Here is a 19,680-nt window from a genome sequence, read left to right as displayed (position 1 = left end):
ATGTGTCTTTTTCTTGAAGAAAAAGAAAAGAAAGAAAGAAAGAAAGAAAGCTCCAAGCACAAGTACAATGACAAAAAAATGTACTCATTAAATTACTTTAAAACCAGTAGCAATAGTACAAGAGAAAGAAAAGATTTCTAGAGCAAAAAAAACTGAAAGTAATTTTTCTACTTTACAGACATCAGGGCAGCTAAGAAAAAGAATGAGTCTTTAGATAAGACTTCGAAAAAGTCTTCATCTCTAGTGAAATAGCTCAGCTTTGGGTGTTGAATGGAATACTTCACACAGGGATGACAGTGGATAGTCTCCCAGATTATGAAGAGAATGATGTTCCAGAGTTGTGTGCTGTATACACTTAGCAACCAGAGATGGAGACCCTGACAGCATCTCTAGTGGCCAGCACAGGCCTTAGGTCAAGTTGAGAGACAATGTTACGTACACAGATGATGGGATTTCCCCTGCATTGCCAGCCACAGTATCTGGCTTTGGTTCTGGCTTTTGTGAAGTACTGGCCCGACAAGGAGGGTCTGGGGGCCTCACTGGAGGACGGATGATTGTTTGCTTTTCTCCTGGGGGCCGAACTTTGCTGAAACAGTCAGTATCTCCTAAAAGAGAAGACAACACCAAGGACATGAATAGTCAGCCAAATAGAACACTAAGCATCAGTAGGTAACCTGGGGTTGGCTGGGCCATGTTCTCTGGTCCCTATTTCTTCTTGGCTAACAACAACTCTTTATTTTTGTTTGAAAATTCTTCTGGCTGCTGTCCTTTAGAAAGCCTACATTTAAACCTGGACTGTACAACTTCATGTACCTTACGTTTGTTATGACTTTCCTAATTCTACATTTCCTTGGCTTTGTAATTCAGAGTAGCAACACACCAGTTTACAGAAATTGAAGGCATTAAGTTAGGAACTAATATGTTTACTACAGTGCCAGTCACATAGTAGATGATTGATGAGAAACTTGAATTTGATCAATTCATAACCACTAAAATTCAGATCCTGAGACTGGAAAAATGGCTTAGCAACTGAAAGAACTTACTGCTCTTGCAAAGGACCCAACTTGGGTTCCCAGCACCCATGTCAGGAGGCTTATAAGAATCTGTAATTCCAGATCCAGGTGATCCAACATTCTCTGCTGGAATCTGTGGGCAGGTGTACTCATATGCACATCTATGTACACATAATTAAAACTAAAATAATTCTCAAAAGGTCCTTTTCAGTACTAAAGTACCCTCATAACTCACCTTCCTACCTCCACAATTCTGGCTTACAGGTTAATCATAAGATATAAACATATAGATTTTATGAAATGGTACTGGCAAAATTATGACAAAAAGAGATGGACTCACATACTACTGGTGGCAGTATGAACTTATTCTATCTAGATACCTATCAAGCATTCTGGAACAATCTGGATGGAACACATCCATGCATAGGCAATAATTCAGACTTGTTTATCCAGTATTTCTACTTTGGAAAAAAAGCTCAAAGAAATTCATCCAAGATAAAAAATAAGAAAAATCAATTGGCACAAAACATACTCTAGTCGCAAAACATCAGACACAACTACAAAGGCTAAACAAACAATTTATTCTTACAAGCAATTAACCAATAGATATTACATATAAACTGACAAGAATTTGAACAAGGTCAAGACAAAATATGTATCTGAAATAAAGTAAAAATGAATCCATAAAGCTGGGCATGGTAGCTCACATCTATAATTCCAGCGCTGGGTAGTCTAAAGCAGCAGGATTGGCATTAGTCCAAGGCCACCTTGGTCTACATAGTGAGTGCTGGGCCAGCCTAAACTACAGAGTGAGACTCTGTCTCAACAAATAAAGGAAACAAAACTCCACACAAAAAGTACTTGCGTCTCAATGAAGACAATATTAATAAAGCCATATGTGTAACAATGCAAGTGCATCAGATCTTGATATTTGCTTAATGTTAGGAAATCTTGATTTTCATTCTTTCTTCAAGATGTTTAAAGTAAAAATAAGACATTAAATTCCATCTGTATAATACTGCTTGCTGTAGGATTTACTTAAGTTTACATAGTTTTATTTTTCTTCAAGTCCTTCTTAGTAGCTCTAAAATGCAAAGGATAAAGTTTAAACTCTTCAACATAAGTTCAAGACCTCCTTTAAGCTAGCTCCAAATTATTGTCACAGGAATAATCATTGGACATTATCTACCAAGTCTACTCTATCAAACTGGTTTCTTCACCACCCCATCAAAACAAGTACAGAGGGTCTAGAATTGTGAAGACCTGGATGTGTAGCTTTATTCTGCTACTTCCAAGCAGTGAGAACCTGGACAGTGATTTAATATCTACCATTTTCTCATTTGGGAAATGGGTTTATAACAATGTCATTTCACAAGATGATTATAAGAATTAAGTTAGATGATATAGTGTCCAAAACAAGCAGGGGTAAGTGAGCATTAGACCATTTTGCTTCTTTCCTTCTATGTACTCCTGAGCTCACATCATAAGCACTATATCCATTCATAAGAGTGGGTAGGAGAAGGGAAATACAATACTAAGGATGTTTGAAAAGGCCATATGAAGATCTATCATTTTATACGATTCCTAAATACATAAAATAATTAAATTGGAGTTTCCATACACAGGGAACAAAGTACCTTCCAGAAGCCATCGGTTACCAAATAAAAAGCATGGTGCCAGGAGTGAGGTATATCACCTCAATTTGTTGGTCAGAAGTGTCTTTGAGACCCCAGAACAATATAGTCTATTGCAATTACTCTTGGCTGCCCACCAAAACATGATGATAAGACCCTATTGCTGAAGATACCACATACGTTGGACACAGATTGGAGAAATTAAGTTAGTACTTGACCAGGAAGCCTTCTCTCTGATGGCTAGCTTTCATAATACTGCTTGGGGGGGCAGAGTTACCAGCAGTCATACCTAGTTGTGAATCCTATATGGTAAAATAACAACTGGCCTGAAAAGATATGCTCGTAGGTGAAATAATGGCATGAATGTTATAGGGGTAACCAATTACTTTCTGATTGGATTTAGGGTTTCCACAGGAGGAAGAACATGCCTAGTACTGTAAGTATGGTCTCAAACCCATGGTTGCAGAGTTCACTAGGCCAAGGGGTAAAACCTACTACTATCACTTTGCTAAATAGACATAGAATTAAACTGCCCTCTAATCTGTTTCTCTGTATACACAGATTAATGTAGCTTTCAGATATCATCAGAGCACTTTATTTGTTCAATGGATAACATTTAACATGGAAACTCATAACTAGTCAAAGTGCAGAGAATAGGTGCCAGTGGTTTCACCTTTCTCCTTCCCAAGGCTCAGGAATCATTGCAGAAGAAAGACTGGAAAGATTCTAAGAGTAATGCAGTGTCTTCTGGACAGTGCAGGACTGTTTCAGTCATAAGCCCACAGCAGCTGTGGTTTTGTGCACAAGACCTGCATAAGATCAGGCTAGTCAACATTCCAGGATGGAGATGGGAGGGGCATGTAAGCCCACACCTAGGTGAGGAGCTACTGACCGCTGAGAGCTGCTAGGGAAGTGTGGGAGCCCGTTCTCAAGTTCCTCGTAGCTTTACCCAGCAGGTCCGAATAGAGGATGATCAGGACCACGGGCCTGAGTGCAGGTGTCTGAGATGGTCTGCACTTGGCTGTGCTGGGGGAGGAGGTCTTTTGCTCCACCCCTTGGCGTCTCTATAAAAACCCTGGGCCAGAGACAGTCAGGGCCCGTTGGAAAAGGTTCCAGGCCCTCTCGAGGCTATGCTTTATTTTCTATCTGTTTATCTCCGCAAGATTCTCCGCTATAAATCCTTCTATCTAACATTTCCTGCTGCTCGCACTCAAGAAAACTCCGGGGAGCTGTGGAGTTGGTGGGTAAACGCCCCACAGGGAAGGGAGAGTCAGTTTTCTTTGCACTATGGCTCTCGGTAGAGCAAACACATTCTAGTGGATGGCTCCCATACTCAAGAGTATGTGGGCTGCACAAATCAGACTCAGTAGGTTTTATAAAAACAAAAGAGAGGAAACAAATTTGAAAGGGGTGAGAGGATGGAGGATCTGGGAGGAGTTATGGGGAGGAGGGGGTAAATATTATAAAAAATATTATATGCAAGTATGAAATTTGCAAAAAATTAATAAAAATACTATAATTATGTTTTACAAGACCCAGCTCAGATCTGAGCTACATATTAAAATAAATCATCCACTGAGAAATCTCAGGGGAAAAGGTAGGATTCTGATAGTACAGTGTAAGTAGTACACTAGTAGAGGAATGAGTAAAACATTATTCCTGTTTACAGAAAGAATTTCTATCTCCACATCTAGGCTCTATCTTACATTTAAGGGTGATTTTGTACAATTGCATTAGAAAAAAATAATCAAAGTAATAATAATTGATTTTTTCCCTAACAAATTGATACTGTTTGGAACATTCTCCCAGATGATATTCATAGTAAGCTGAGAAGGAAAGAATAAAGACTTCATGCCATTTCTACTTTACAGAGAAGGAAACTGAGGATCAGAATGATAAATCTACTTCCCCATTATATGTATGCTTAGATTGTTTTCATATTCACTTTTCCTCTGGTGTCTGCTATGTTGTTATTAGTAGTAGTAATATAAAATTGCAAATGATAACAGTAAAAAAATAAGTAAAAAATAGTTACTATTTATTTGTATTGACTGATTTTGCAGTACAGGGATTAATCCCAGGGTCTCACACAGTTCCAGTTCTGGCTACTTTTATTATGAAACACCAGTTGTATTCCAAGTATTGTAACACTGCGCTTAATGCTTTTTACACAGTTTGCATAGATAAGATTGGCCATCATTCTGCACAGATGGTATGCTTTTTCTACTATTGAGGAAGACACTCCAAAATGAAAAGAACCTCAGCATTTACCACTAACAGATCCATGCGCATGTGATTTCTGAAACCTATGTTGTTTCAGGCCCCAGTGGTGCAGTGGATTTCAACCCTGGCTACACATTAGAACGTGTGAAGACCTTTAAATATACAGTAACCGGATCCCATCCTCAGCATTCCTCGTTCGACTGGAGTAGGACTTGCTCATGAGTATTTCAGTGTTCCCCAGGTACATGTGATGATGGGCAGTGTGAGCTGTAAAGTTATAAGCCACACAACACTGCTTCCTCATTGCAGGTCACAGATGACCAGCGATGACAGTGATATCCCACTTCTACTGGTTACTGGAGCGGGGAGTCTGCTAGGAAAGATACTATACTTTTTGAGCCAGAAAATGTTTCTACCTGAAGTCATGCCTATCCTAGGGCTCATTTCTCTTGATGAGTACAGCAGATAGCATCCTCAAAACAGCACCCTCATTCATTACCTTTACAGCCACATCCAAATGGACATCTAACTAGGGCCTGGAAAGTAAGCACCATTAACTGTTTGTCTGATTAGGCCCTTTTTATATGCAACTCCAACTTGATGATTCATTACAAGTCATGCTTTGAAGTAGCAGCAAAGAGTTTTCTTGGCTGAAAGACCCCGGTGTTGTTCTTTCTTGCCTCTAATTTGTCTCAGTCACAGTTAAGCCACAGTGTCAAATTGGCAAGGCACGGAAAGAAGTCATATAACTAGAAGTCAGGAAACCTGGGTTCTCATCTTAGGACTAAAACTAGCTTGTGTAAGTCAGCAGTTCATTTCTCTGCCAGTACAATATGAATATTGGACTGTTTTGCAGATGAATCAGCAGATGGTATCAGTCTGTAAACCTTTACCTCTCTCTGCTGACTTTTGTATGCTGCTTTGGAAATACCATGGAAGCCTCAATTTCTTTATCAGTTTCCCCCTTCCTTTCTTCCTGTTACCTTCCTGTTACCTCTCAAGAAATGGATTTCCATTTCATAGCTCCCTGTAGCCTGCAGACAATACCCAAAATGCTTAAGTTGGCATTCAATACCCTCTTCCATTGGGATTCAGCAGTCCTTTCTGATCTAGCTTTCCACCGTTCTTCTTCACATATGCTACAATCCAGACAAACATTATTTATTGTTCTGTGTGCATGTCTTGCAGTTAATCATCTTTCCAAGATACTCTTTATCCTATTCCCACATGCCCAAATTTGCATCCGCTTAAGTGCCATGTCTCTTAGGAAGCTTAAGATTCTCCAAGTTCCTTTCTCTAGCTCATAAGGCACTGGTTGTCTTGTACTTTGAATCTTGTACTTTGGCTCTTTGTTTTCATGGCTCTTTCTCCCCTATTAGAATGGGAGCAACTTGAGAGCAAGATCCAGGTGGGACTCATCTCTGTATCCCCAAGAGACCCAAGTAAACTGCTCTGCGTGTAACCGGCAGATATTCAACAAATATTTATTGAGTAAAGAAAAATGCAGTTCAGTCTTTTAGAAGGACAGTGAAGAAAGCTTTCCCTTTTTAGGCTTCCAACTGAGCTTTGTAGGACACACAAAGCATAATACCCTCAAGCTTCAAGAGCATTCTGAAACCTAAAGTAAGTATTCAGTATACTGGGAATTTTGTGAGGGCATTTGTGTCCAACAAGGAATGCATACAAATGATCTGATATGGTTTCCCTGGGGTCTGAAAGCCAAACTGAGATGAGAAGTCATAGTCATGGGAAATAAGTGAGAGCACTGTGACTCAACAGTCACATTAAAGGGCTCTAAGAAGTGAGGCATGAGTGAATACCCTTGAGTAGGACCATCAGAGGATCCACAGACCAAACTAGACTTGAATTGAGCTAAAGATCCTTTTTTTTTGTCCCTTTCCTCCCCAATGCTTTTTTCTTTCTGGGTGTTTATCACCCGTATAGACAGGCTAAAGACAAAATATGTAGTTCTGAGGTATTTTCTTCTGCTTGTATTTTACATTTGAGGTTTCTCCAAGACTCTAGAATACAGAAAAGCGGATGTCTCTGGTCTCTGTCGTGTAATCTGCCTCTTCTTGAGCCTCTACTGTATAACTAGGTGCTTTATAGGCCACATCTACCTACCTACCTACACACACACACACACACACACACACACACACACTCTTCACTTGCCTGTAATGGAGGTGCTATCCCACCCTCCTCATAGTGGGAAATAGAAAGTAAAGCTGACCTAATTACAACAGCCTACTATTAAAGCCAAACAACTCCTTCCATTTACAGGGTAGTTGGAATGGGACAGGTATACACATGCCATTCTTCCTTGTTATATAGCAATCCAATGGGCACAATTATGAACCTCTTCTACGAATGAGAGGTTCAGAGGAGTTATGATTTACCTGAAATACCACAGCTAGGAGAGACAGAGTCAAATGTAAAACACACATTGAGAGAAGTAATGGAGGATGGGGTTTAACCACAAATTCTCTCTAGTCTAGAGTATTCCATCAAATTGAAATCATTTTAATTTCTTTTGAATCTTGGTCCAAAACATGGATTACAAAATTACTGGCCTCTCCAAAACATTTTGTTACTTCTTTTCCCATCCTCTGTCAAGTGATGGTGACCAAATATCTTAGCATGTGCAGATTTTTGGAGATGCAACAGTCATCAGTTGTTGACTTTATGCAACTTTCTTGTACCTTTCCTTATATCCACCTATACCCAACCTTGGGCTACAGAGCAGGGAGAAGATTGTTTCTTCCTATAGCATACCCCCAGCCTTCTAGAATGATCTCTTGCTTTCTATGCCATTCCTCCATACTCACCATATAGCCTTCCTTTCCCCTTAGCCATTAATTATCCTTATAGAACAATTTGGAGTTAGACTCCAGGAAAGGCAGAGAATGAAAACCAAACAGTAGATTACTAAAGCCTAAGTATAATAAGTCCAAACAAGAAAATGTGGATAATGGCCAGCAACGCCCATTACTGCAGGAGCAAGTCTGTTCCTAATACTTTCAGAGCAGATACAAATGCCACTTACAGCATTAGTCACCCCAGTGAAGAATTGATGGCTGTGTGACTGAAAAAGGTCTTGCAAATATCCTTCCTTCAAGCCCAGGAGCATATCACCAAAGAGAAGAAAGCCTCTGAGCAGGGCTCTTAAACCCACATGTCATAGGGCCCCTCTGTGTGGTATGCCACTCACTTTACTATCTATACCTCAGGCAGAATGAAGGGCTTCCTACACCCTGCTCTTACTGGAATGCTCTCACTATCACCCAAGAACATAGCTCACACTGGGATGGAACTGATAGCCTATGGGCTATTCTCACTATGAACAAAGGGAAGGCAGAAACATGGCTTTTCATCTTGGTCTTCCTCTTTGCTTAGTTTGATATCTGAACGAATGTACAAATATAAGCAAAAGGCATATAGCCTTTTGTCCTCTTCATTCTCCCCAAAAGTCCTAAATCTTTTTGTAGAAACTACACACTTGCATTTTGTAAAGCCAGAAGCGATAAGAGAAAGTAGCATTGAGGAAACACTACATGTTTTCTCTTACATGTAGAACCTAGATTTTAATAGATGTGTGTGTATGGGGGGTACCTACGTGGAGAACCACAAAAATAGAAAGTGGGAAGAGTGGAGGAAGACATCATAAGGGAGGCAGGAAATAGAAAGAGTAATGTAATACATATAACAGGAAAGAAAGTAGGAGGGAGGGCTAACTGGGGAGTGAAAAGGAACGAGTTAGAGGAGGCACAGGGAAGGATAGTGAAAGAGAGCAAGAAATGGCAACACAGTATAATACACATGCATGAAGATGCCATGATGGACCATCCATTTGTTTAAACGCTAACCTAAAAAAAAATAATTTGACAGATAACAATATCAAATGGTCAAATGGAGACATGCTAATTTTGTATACCCCAGAGTAATGCCTGACAGAAAAGAAGGTGGCAGCTAAGGTAGAAAAAAACATAAGACTAAGGAGTTAGAGAGATGGTTACGTGTTTAAAAGAACTTGCTGCTCTTGTGGAGGAATCAGATTTGATTTCCAGCACTCACATGGTGGCTCACACCCATCTATAACTTCAGTTCCAGGTGACCCAATACTCGTTTCTGGCTTCTATGGGCACAAGGTGCACACATGATACATACATGCAGACAAATGTCCATATGCATAAAGTAAATCTTTAAAATTGAATGTGTTATAAAGCATCCTAAAGATCTAGTTTCCAGCAACATCTCTGCATATTATAGCCCAAGGGACTGTGGGCAATTTGTTTCATGTCTGAGTCACTCTTTCTTTGAGATGGGTAGGGTAAAACCTACCTCACACATTTACCAGCAATAAAAATATTTAATGAATAAGAGAAAGCATACAGGTCCATATCTTGGATAGAAAAGGGTCCTGAATAAAATTCCATCAAGAAACAATAGTAGGTATCGCAAAGTTACTTGACTGTCATGGAAGTAAGCCCTTTAACATGCACCACACTTCTGCTATTTCTAATTGCTTTGAGGGAAAATGTGGAGAACAATGAAATGCACTCACATGTTAGATTGGTGAAAAGCATAAAGATGGGGAGAGGTTAGGAGAGTGACACATTCAGAATAGCGGATGCAACAGAGTATCTTCAACAAAGGTGAAAAAGAATAACAACTGCTTGGTGTAGAGTGGGTAAGCAGAAGAGACAACTCTCTCTCCAAGCCTGCCGTTCAGGTTGCTTGTTAGCACACGGGGTTAATCATCAGCTTCAGCCCAGAGGGAGAACTATGTGTAGCAACTGATTAACTGATAACTCTTCTGGTGTCCAGGAACTTACCATGAGCATCAGCGAAACTCATGTGGGAAGCAGAGGTGAAGAGATAGGTGGGGAAGGTTTAAAGATGCAACTACACCAAAGATTTGGCTATAGGCCTCCACCATGGCCCAACCCATCCCAGTTCTGCCAAGGCTGAAGGCCAGAGGCTTTAAGGGAAACTGTACCACACAGGCTTGTTGCTAACTGATTTAAGAGCAAAAAAAAAAAAAAAAATCTGGCAATGCTGCAGCTCAGACTGAGAAAGCCTGGATGACTCTGGACAAGTCAGATCAGTTCTTATATTAACTGATACCATTAGATCACAGCTGCTGCTGCCAGCAGCCCAAAGGATGGGAGTGTGAGAGAAGCAACAGAAGGGATAGCACAGGGATTTCTATATCCAAAGATGTTGGAGGCAGAACTGATGTAGAAGGCTAAAAGTTACTGTGTGTGCTGAGCTGACAGGACCTGGCTTGACAACGGGCAGGGCAAAGTTTACCATGGGGGCAGAAGTGCAGTTACCCAACTTTCTACTTGGTTAATGTGATGATCAATATATGACTTCTAAACTGAAGCAGATGTCTCCATAGATGTCTGGCCTTTCCTGGCTGCCTCCCATAAGAGGCAAATTGTAGGGAGGAAAGACAGGACAGAGGGAGAAAATTAATAACATATTTCATTTTCTGATTATGAGCCAGGTATTTTGTTTGTTATGCCTTATAATCCTAAAAAATTGTTTGTAGGTATTCTTTTTCCCATTTTAAAGCTATAAAGCCCAAGGTACAGACATGGAAAATAACACGAGCATACAAATGCATTAGAGGACCAAACCAGAGAATTAGAAAGTGTCAATTGCTCTGTGGAAATCTTGCTGGCATCCACACAAAACAGCATTTACTAAACTGCCCAAAGACAATGCTGTCAGCATGTACTAAGCCTGCCACAGAATTTCTTTCCTCTGCTTTATCTGGACAGCCTTGTTTTTCCTCCAACTTCTTTCTGCCTTTATGTATACTCTGAAATATCTCCCTCCCTCCCCTCTCTCTGTTTCTCTCTCCTGTCTAGAAAGAAATCTGTGGTGCTATTCAGCATGTGTGAAAGGCTTCGTGCATACTTCTCACACCAACTCCATTCCTGGTATTTCTCTACTCTCCTGCTTCCCAGTTCCCAACTCTACACCACATTTATTTACCCGTACTCTAGCACTGTGCTAGTGAACAGTAACACATTCCCTTTGAAAGGATCTCTGGCTAGGTGCAGTGGTGCATGCCTATAATCCCAGCATTCAGAGGTTCAGGAGGCTGAGGAAGGAGGATATACTGTACAAAGCCTTAATGGGCTACATGTTGAGATCCATTATTCATAGAGACAGAAAAACAATCCTAAAATTTGTAGGAAATATGAAATAACATAATCAAAACAATTCTAAGCAGAGGAAACACAGCCAGAGACATCGCGTTAGCTGACCTCAAATTAGACTATAGAGCTGCAGTAATACACCAGCTACTGGCACAAAACAGATATGTAGACCAAGGAACACAACAGAAGAACCAGAGATAAACACGCACAGCTATGGAAAGCTAATTTTTGATGAAAGTGTCAAAAATACGTGCTGGAGGAAAGACAGCCCTTTCAACAAACTATCAGCAAAAATCAATAACTCCTTGCAAAATAATGAAATTAGATTTCCTATCTCTCAGTTTGCACAAAAATTAATTCAAAGTCGATCAGAGACCTAGATTTTAAACTGGAAACACTGAAACAAAGGGTAAACACTTAAGAATACAATTACAGACAACAAATCTCTGAACAGGAAATAGCCCAGGAACTGGCAAATGGAACCACATGAATTTAAAAACTTCTGTACACCACAACCACCACTACCACCACCAACAATTCAGTAGAATAAACAGCCTAGAGAATGGGGGAAAGTCTTTATCAGCTAGACAACATACAAGGAGTTAATATCTATAATAAATAGTTTTAAAACTTTAAAAAGTAAATACAAAAAAACCAGTTATCAATTAGAATATGAGCCAACAATCTGAACAGACACTCTGGTGGCTGGAATAAGAATGGGCCCCATAGGCTCATATATTTGAATATTTAGTCATCAGGGTGTAGAACTGTTAGAAAGGATTAAAAAGATTAGGAAGTGTGACCTTGTTGGAGGAAGTGTGTCACTCGCGGTGGACTTTGAGGTTTCAATAGCTCATGCCAGGCCCAGTCTCCCTCTCTCCCTGTGGATCAGGATGTAGAACTCTCAGCTATTCTTCCAGCATCATGTCTGCCTGCATGCTACCATGCTCCCTGCCTTGATGATAATGGACTGAACCTCTGAACCTGTTAGCAAGTCCCCAATTAAATGCTTTCTTTATAAGAGCTGACTTGGTGGTGGTGTCTCTTCACAGCAATAAACAGAAGTAACCCAAAACGGGATACTTCTCAAAGGAAGAATTACAAATGGTCAATAAATATCTTTTAAAATGTTCAGCATCTTTATCCATCAAAGCAATGTAAATTAAAACAACTTTGAGATCCCATCTCACCCGGTGAGAATGGCTAGCCATCAAGAACACAATGTGGGGAAAGAGGAAGACTTACATACTACCGGTGGGAGTATAAGCTGCTGAGGCCACTATGGAAAGTAGTGTGGAGGCATCTATAAAAGCAAACATAGAACTTCCTTTTCTCCCAGCTCTACCACTCCTGGGCATAAACTCAAAGGACTCTATATCCGACAACATCATTTGTTGCACATCCATGTTCACTGCATCTCTATTCATAACAGCTAGGCCCAGATGTCCATCAACAGATAAATGGATATTGAAAATGTGGTATCTATACACAAAAGAATTTTAGTCGTCGATAAAGGAAGAATGAAATTTGCCAGGAAAATGGATGGAAATGAAAATCAATTATTTTAAGCCAGTTAACCCAGACTCAGAAAGACAGTTGCAGTATATTGTCTCTCATATGCATATCTTAGTTTGTAACTGTGAAATACACCTACACAAAAAAGTAAATATGAGTAAAGGGCAGGAAACTAGAAAGAGACCCATGTGACTGGGAAAAAGGAGGCTCTACGGGAGCAAGTAGGGAAGACAATAGAACAAAGTGGAAGGGGGAATAGTGAGGGTAAAATTATACAGCAGGGAAGGGGAAATCAAGAAAATGGGGGATCAATCAACTCAAATGAAATGTGTATTAAAACCTCATACTCAAACCTACTAATTACATTGCAAGCTAATTTTAAAAATTACAATTAAAAAAGCAAGGAATAGGAGGAAGCGTGACAAGAGGGAGAGAGGGAGGGCAGAGCAAGGAAAGTTTCCAAGATGAAAAGTACCTCGGTTCAGTTCTGCCTCCCATAGGATTGCTAAACATTTACCTTCCTTGTGGTGAGCCACTGGCCGGGGAGCTGGTCTCTTTATATGGAAAGAAGGAGTCTTTGTGGGTCCAGAGCCTGGCACAGGTCCATTAGTGGCCTTTGGAGTAGTCTTGGTCCCTCCATCCTGCAACCTAAATACCAACTTCCCCACATCCACCTCTGGGCCGGGCTCGGACTGGCAGTCAGAAACAGGTCTGTTTGGGGACTTTCTTCCAGGATCAGTTTCCCCACTTTTCTGAATGGGTAGTCTGAGGTGCTGCGGTAGCTTGGGGGGGTCCAGGTTGCTAGTGATTGTACCATTAGGAGTTTGATGGGTTTCATCTGAAAAAAGTTGGTAAAAAGAAGAAAGATTAATGATTACCTTCAAAATTGTTTTGTTTTGATGCATGGATACATATTTAACTTTGAAAATCTGCACACTTTGAAAATGGTTATTATTGTAGTATAGACTGACTACATGCCACAAGAAGAGTATGCACCCTGCCCAATTTGTATATAGTCACAGGTCTCATTCAAATGAGGTTCAATTAAAGATTTTATATGATTTTCACCAACACAACTGAATAAACGCTAGTATTCCAAGCTGTTTTATTCAAGAGGATGCAATTTAAAAAGGACAGAGTGCCCAATCAATTGCATAATTTACTTTTTCTAAATAAGTGCATCAACTAATTCTCAAGTAGTTCTTTTAAAAGCATTTTTAAGGTTTCTCAAATCTCAAGCTAACAAGCCTAATAGAATTTAATTTCTTTCTCCATCCATGTAAAAATATCTTCGAATAGCCAATTTACATTCTTCCTTTAGCCTTTGTGGTCCATAATTTCCTATGCCCATTAGAATAGGCATTTAAGTGATTCTGAATATAGTTAAAGCTTCAGAGAACACAATAACAGCCAGAAAATCTTTTGCTAGAAAAATAAGCCCACACACATATATTTAAAATTCTGAAAGCTAACTTTAAGTTATTCACTGTCCCCAGAAACAATCAACGAATCCCCCAGATTAACAATATCTACAATGGAAATTGTTACCTTCATTAATAATAAGAAACTTAGGGCTGGGATTAACAACTCAGTGATACAGCACTGGTATAGAATGTGCAAGTTTGTGGGTTTCATTCTCAGCACCACAAAAATAAATTTAAAAAGACATGTAAATAAAGCTGTATTAGAGCTCAGCAGTTAAGCACACTGTCTCTGTTCAGCAAAAGGAGAAATTTGAGAGGTGTATTCACCAATGATAACACAGGGACCTTATTTGTAACCTGTTTTTTGTAATAAGACAATGGGAAAATTTAAACATTGACTAGACAGCTAATCTTAAGGAATTACTGTTCTGTTTTCTTTTCATTTAGATATAATTGTTATAATGATCATTTAGAGTTAATTGTTGAACTCTGGCTGAGAAACGGGTGGAGAGTATAAATGAATCAAAATTGTTCAGACAAACAACAGCTTGGAGGAGTAAAAATAATCATGCTTTGTTAGAAAATATTACATGATACAGGCTGAGTACATTATACTTAGGAATATAGATGTTTTTATATTCATATATATACATATATGTTCACATGTATGCATGTAACAATAATCAATTAAAAAGGAGACCAAGATTTTGAAAGAGAGCAAGGAGGAGTATATGGCAGTCTATAAAGGAAGGAAAGGGAAGGGGGAAATGATGTAAATACATTATAATTTCAAAAACAAATGCTAATTTGAAAACAAGAAAATATCTTTAAAAAGCAAATAATAAGTTCAGTTTGTCTTGAGCATTTATGATAAAAGATGTGAGTAGCTAGATCTTGGTCTATGGTAGCTTGGTGGTATTTCATTAAGGCCTGATGTCACACTTAGGAATATGAACATACCCCAGGTAGGAGGAAAGGAAGCAGTATCAAATACATGTTTCCAGAACATCCACTTGGGTTCAGTATGAAAAGCAGATTAGGGCAGACAAGCTAGAGGTTTGAGGACATATGGGAATGCTGATGACAAAGACCTGAACGGAAACACACCAGTAAACAAATACAGTCTTTTTGTTAAAAAGGTAGACTAGATAGATGTAAGGTGTAGTTAGTTGCACATTCTTGTAATCCTAGCACTCGGGAAGCTGAGGAAGAAGGATTGAAAGTTCAGTTCTAGCCTAAGCCACATAGCAAGACCCTGTGTCAAACAAATAAAACAGATTTAGAATGGCCAAAGATTTGATATGGGATATGAAAGGGTCCATGATGATGGGGGAAGGGTTTACTAAAATATTATTTATAAACAGAATATAAATTTGGAAATCAAGTAATGAAATGCTACTTGTCAAGGAAAGTGGTGAATAGGATTGGTTCCTATTTAGAATGGTGCTGAGGCACATTTTAAGAAGTATAGTATTACATTTAGTAGGCATATTGGATTTGGGATAAAATGTAAGGGTGTAAACTGCTGCCTTCTAATTTGGTAGTGGTGTTAACTGGACAAATTAATTGCCTTCTCTGAGCTACAAAGGACTTCCTGAAGTTCAGGCACCTACCTCATACTGTAATATTGAAGATTAAATGAGATTATAGGTTCATAACCACTTAAGATGCCCAGAATGAAAAGGTCAGATTACTGTAACAAGCACTGATCAGAATATAGAGAAATTTGAACCACTATCCTTTATTGGTGAGAAAATAAAATGGCATACATGCTTTGGAAATTAGCATGGTTATTCTGCAAAAGTTTAACTTCAGAGTAAATATATAACTCAGCAATATACTCAAGACAACTGAAGTCAGACATTCACCCAACAGCCTGAATACTCACAGCAGTATTATTCATAATAGCTAAAACACAAATACAACCTAAGTGACCATTCACTGAGGAATGGATAAATATAATGTGTTACAGTCACACCCTGTAATACCATATAGCAGCAGAAAGTACATACACCCTAGAATAATTTGCTACCTATAAAAGCTACCTATATTGAATATGAGTCCATTTATATGAAAATTTCAGAATAAATAAGTCTCTAGGGATAGAAAGTAATTGCCAGAGGCTGGAAAAAGAGGAGGGATTGGAAGGTTTCCTTTTGGGATAATGCAAATATTTTCAGATAAGGTGGTTGCACAAAATACATCTTACTGAGATTTGCAATGTAAAGGGGTATATTGTATGGCCTGAGCACAATTCTTTATCAGACCAAAAATGAAAAAAAATTAATGTGTAGATTGTAATCTCACTGAAGATCTGCTACAAAGCCCTTACCTTAGAGCAGGGCAAATTGAACTCCAGATACAGGAAGTGGTTAGTTCAAGTTACCTAACAAGTTAGTGACCAAAATGAAATTAGACCTTAGGTCTACTGACACCCAGTTCATTCATTTGATACATTCATTAACTGGACACTTATTATGTAGCAAGTGTTGTGCTGGTGTAGGGTATAAAGTGCTAAATAAAAGGTTCTTCTGGTATAAAGTTTTTGCGAGGAAACATTATAAACAAATTCATTTCATAAAAAATCTAATTATGGGGCAACAAAACAAACATTTAGCACTCCCATCCATTTTCAACTTTCTCTTCCTCCTTTATGGAAGTGATTTCTTTCTATTCATATTCCTAATACATCCATTCACTCCCATTATAAACATGTACTAAACACACACACTGTATAGTAGGGATTGTTCCCAGTCCTGGTGATAAAATGGATTTAACATTCTGAGGGGAAAAGTAGATACTAAATATGTCATCAAGTAGTAGCAGGTGACATGAATAAAACAAAGCAATGTAAAGGGATAGGAAGGAAGATTTTACTTGGGTGCTCAGAAATGGTGTCTACAAGGAGATGGCATTTGTAAACTTGAGACCCATAAGGAATATCAAGGCTCATGAAACTAGAGGAGAGAGAGCAAAGGGGACAGAAAAGTACATAAAGCAAGTTCAGATAGATAAGCAGGGGTCACTGAAAACAGCATAAAAAACAAATTTTATTCGAAACATGAAGAGAGGTCACTGAAAGTTTGGAGCAGGGGGAGTGAGGTCATGTGCTTCGCATTTTTGAAAGGATGGACAAAGGATTTACTGGCTGCTTTGGGGAATGGATTAGAGGCATTCGAGCAGGCCAGCACAGACAGCTGGGAAGAGATGGCACAGCCCCAGCGTGTGTGGTCCAAAGGGAAACTAAGAATTTAGCACGTGACGTCCATCCACAGCCAAAATGAACTGTGATGGATCTAATGCAAGAGGTGAAGGAAAAGAGCCACCAGGAAAGATCAACGTCCTTGACCTTGGTATTCAGGTGGCGGGAGCTGAAAGTTGTTTAGAAGGGAGGGATCACAAAAGGAGTAGGGTGAGAAGCAACATATAATCAAGAACTGTGCTTTGGGCTGAGAAAGAGGTGTGTAGCTTAGTGATAGAATGATCACTTGTTATTGTGCAAAGTCTTAGATTCCAGCCACCACCATTAAAATAAAATACAAATCAGGTTCTACTCATCTTGAATTTCTAATTTTAGAAGTCAGTGAGTCAATCTGTGGAGAATAGTTCAACAGAGATTTTGAGATAATAAGAAAGGGGAGAACAAATCCTGTATTTAAAAAATTGGAGAGTCATCTGTAGCATTTAAACGATATTTACACACAAGACCTAGAGAGATGATGTATAAAAACAGCATAGGGAAGAGAGTTAAGACCTTTGGAGTCTTCAAACATCAAAATTAGAAAAAAGAAGGAAAAGCAGTAGAGGAGGATGAGATGGAATGAGAAGGGCCAAATTTAGTGTCCTGAAGGCCAAGTCCATGAAGAGACAGGAGTTAACTGTCACATGTTGCTCACCAGCTCACAAGAATAGTGGGGTGGCAGGGAACTAAGACCCACTAAGGAAAGGTGAAGTCTCTTCATGAAGAATAATCAATCATTCCATTGGATGATGTTAATTTTTCACATAGCCATATCTTTCTCTATCCTATAAGCTCCACGAAGGCAGGGCCATGTGTCTTAATTTCATTTGTCCTCTATCAAATTACTTGGAACATGGCAGTTATTCAATCCATTGTAGCTGTATTTAAATTACATTCTCAGAACATTAGCAAGAACCTTGTTCACATATTTCAATGTACAAGACGAACACACCTAAGATTAACTTGGATTTGCCACAGCCTTGCAAGGGATCTTGTAGCTTCCATTAAAGATTTACCTCTGCCCCGTCAAATGCCAATAACCTAATTTCCTCTTAGAGTACAAACTATAAGCTTTGCTTCTCCTGACTGCTTGTAAGTCAAAGAACTAGGAAAGGTCTATCATTATACGGAGAAAATAGCCACACTCCCATTTCTGCCCTTCAATATTTTCTTTGCATGTAATTGTCCTACAGAAGCTAAGCACTGACCTTCACTTTCATCCAGGGAAGAAGTGTAGAACACTGTCTTTTCTCTCAGCAAACGCTTCGAGATTGTGATTGGTTTGTGCCTTCTTGCTGTCACTCGAGGTGGAGGCACTGGAGGTACTTGGCTGTCCTCAGGTGGACCTAAATATATCTGTAGAGAAGGAAGGAAGATAGACGGGTGACAATTAGGCAAGGTACTCACTGATGCATTCCAGCACTGTATCTGGTTGACCATGTGAATACTAAAATGGTTAATGGGAGTGAAGGAATTTTCTTGCTTCCTCTAACTACCAGCAAGTGTTCAATGTCTCCTACCACAATGAATGCATGGAACTGACCCCCTCAGTGTGGAGAAAGAGTGCAGATAAAAAAAATAGCAATGCAACCCTGGATTTTTATATTTAACTACCAGTGAGACTTCAGGGAACATCTACCTGAATCTATTTGAGCCTCAGCATCCTCTCTCAATTGGAATATGAGGATAACAGCAACTACCCAACAGAGTTGTCAAGCTGCTTTGTATGGGTGAAGGTGAGGGTAAAGGGCTACTAAACACACTCATGTTTAGTACATTGAGTACATATACAAATACGTACTCAATATTTCTAAAAGGACACTTAATGATCTAGATATGTTGTTTGTCTCAATGCTGAGGAATAGAAAGAAGAAAACTGGTTTTCTCTCATAATTATTTTGTTCTCCTACAGAAAATTTCATAATATGGCATGTTCATTATTTAAAACATAAATAAAATAAAATTGAGAAGAAAATTCAAAGTACCTTGGATATTATATATAAGATGAGCTGGAGGAGTACAAGAATAGCTGTGATTAGAATTGTTAACATGTGGAATGCCTGTGTAAAAGTGTTAACAGGAACATTGTATGTACAATCACAAGCCAAATATATTTCATGGTTGAAAGTAACAGACAATAAAATAGTACATAGATGAGTATTGAGCCACATAATTCTAGGTCATTCCTTTGGTTCTCCTATCAGAGGCCTGAAATAGCTAGATAGCATTTTTGTGAGCTTCTGTTCCAGTACTGTACTAGTTACAAATATCCCTTACTATACCTTATACATACCACAACCTTTGTATTGACAGTTATCTCTTCAACTATCCATATAGCTTGCTTGCTCTGTTTTGCAGGATTCCAGTCAAATACACTTCTCATAAAGACTTTCCAACTCAGTTTATCTAAACTTTGATGTACCTCCCTCTACCTAACACTTCCTATTTCTTTCTTCC

At 39.0% G+C, this 19,680-nt stretch overlaps 1 protein-coding gene across 2 annotated transcripts in view; it reads right to left on the bottom strand.

Annotated features, from left to right (window-relative positions):
* Positions 1-19,680, bottom strand: part of Ophn1 (oligophrenin 1) — a 353,114-nt gene that overhangs the window by 9,543 nt on the left and 323,891 nt on the right. For both annotated transcript variants that reach the window (XM_006981173.4, XM_042268747.2), the window contains 3 exons: positions 18,432-18,579; positions 13,076-13,396; positions 440-605 (listed from right to left, as the gene is read on the bottom strand). In XM_006981173.4, coding sequence (XP_006981235.2) covers positions 440-605; positions 13,076-13,396; positions 18,432-18,579 — 635 coding nt within the window. The remainder of the gene's footprint in view (positions 1-439; positions 606-13,075; positions 13,397-18,431; positions 18,580-19,680) is intronic.

The sequence above is a fragment of the Peromyscus maniculatus genome, chromosome X (genome assembly GCF_049852395.1).
Source record: "Peromyscus maniculatus bairdii isolate BWxNUB_F1_BW_parent chromosome X, HU_Pman_BW_mat_3.1, whole genome shotgun sequence".
Classification (NCBI taxonomy): domain Eukaryota; kingdom Metazoa; phylum Chordata; class Mammalia; order Rodentia; family Cricetidae; genus Peromyscus; species Peromyscus maniculatus.
Note: the sequence above shows the minus strand (reverse complement) of the source record. Positions and strands in the feature narration are given on the sequence as shown.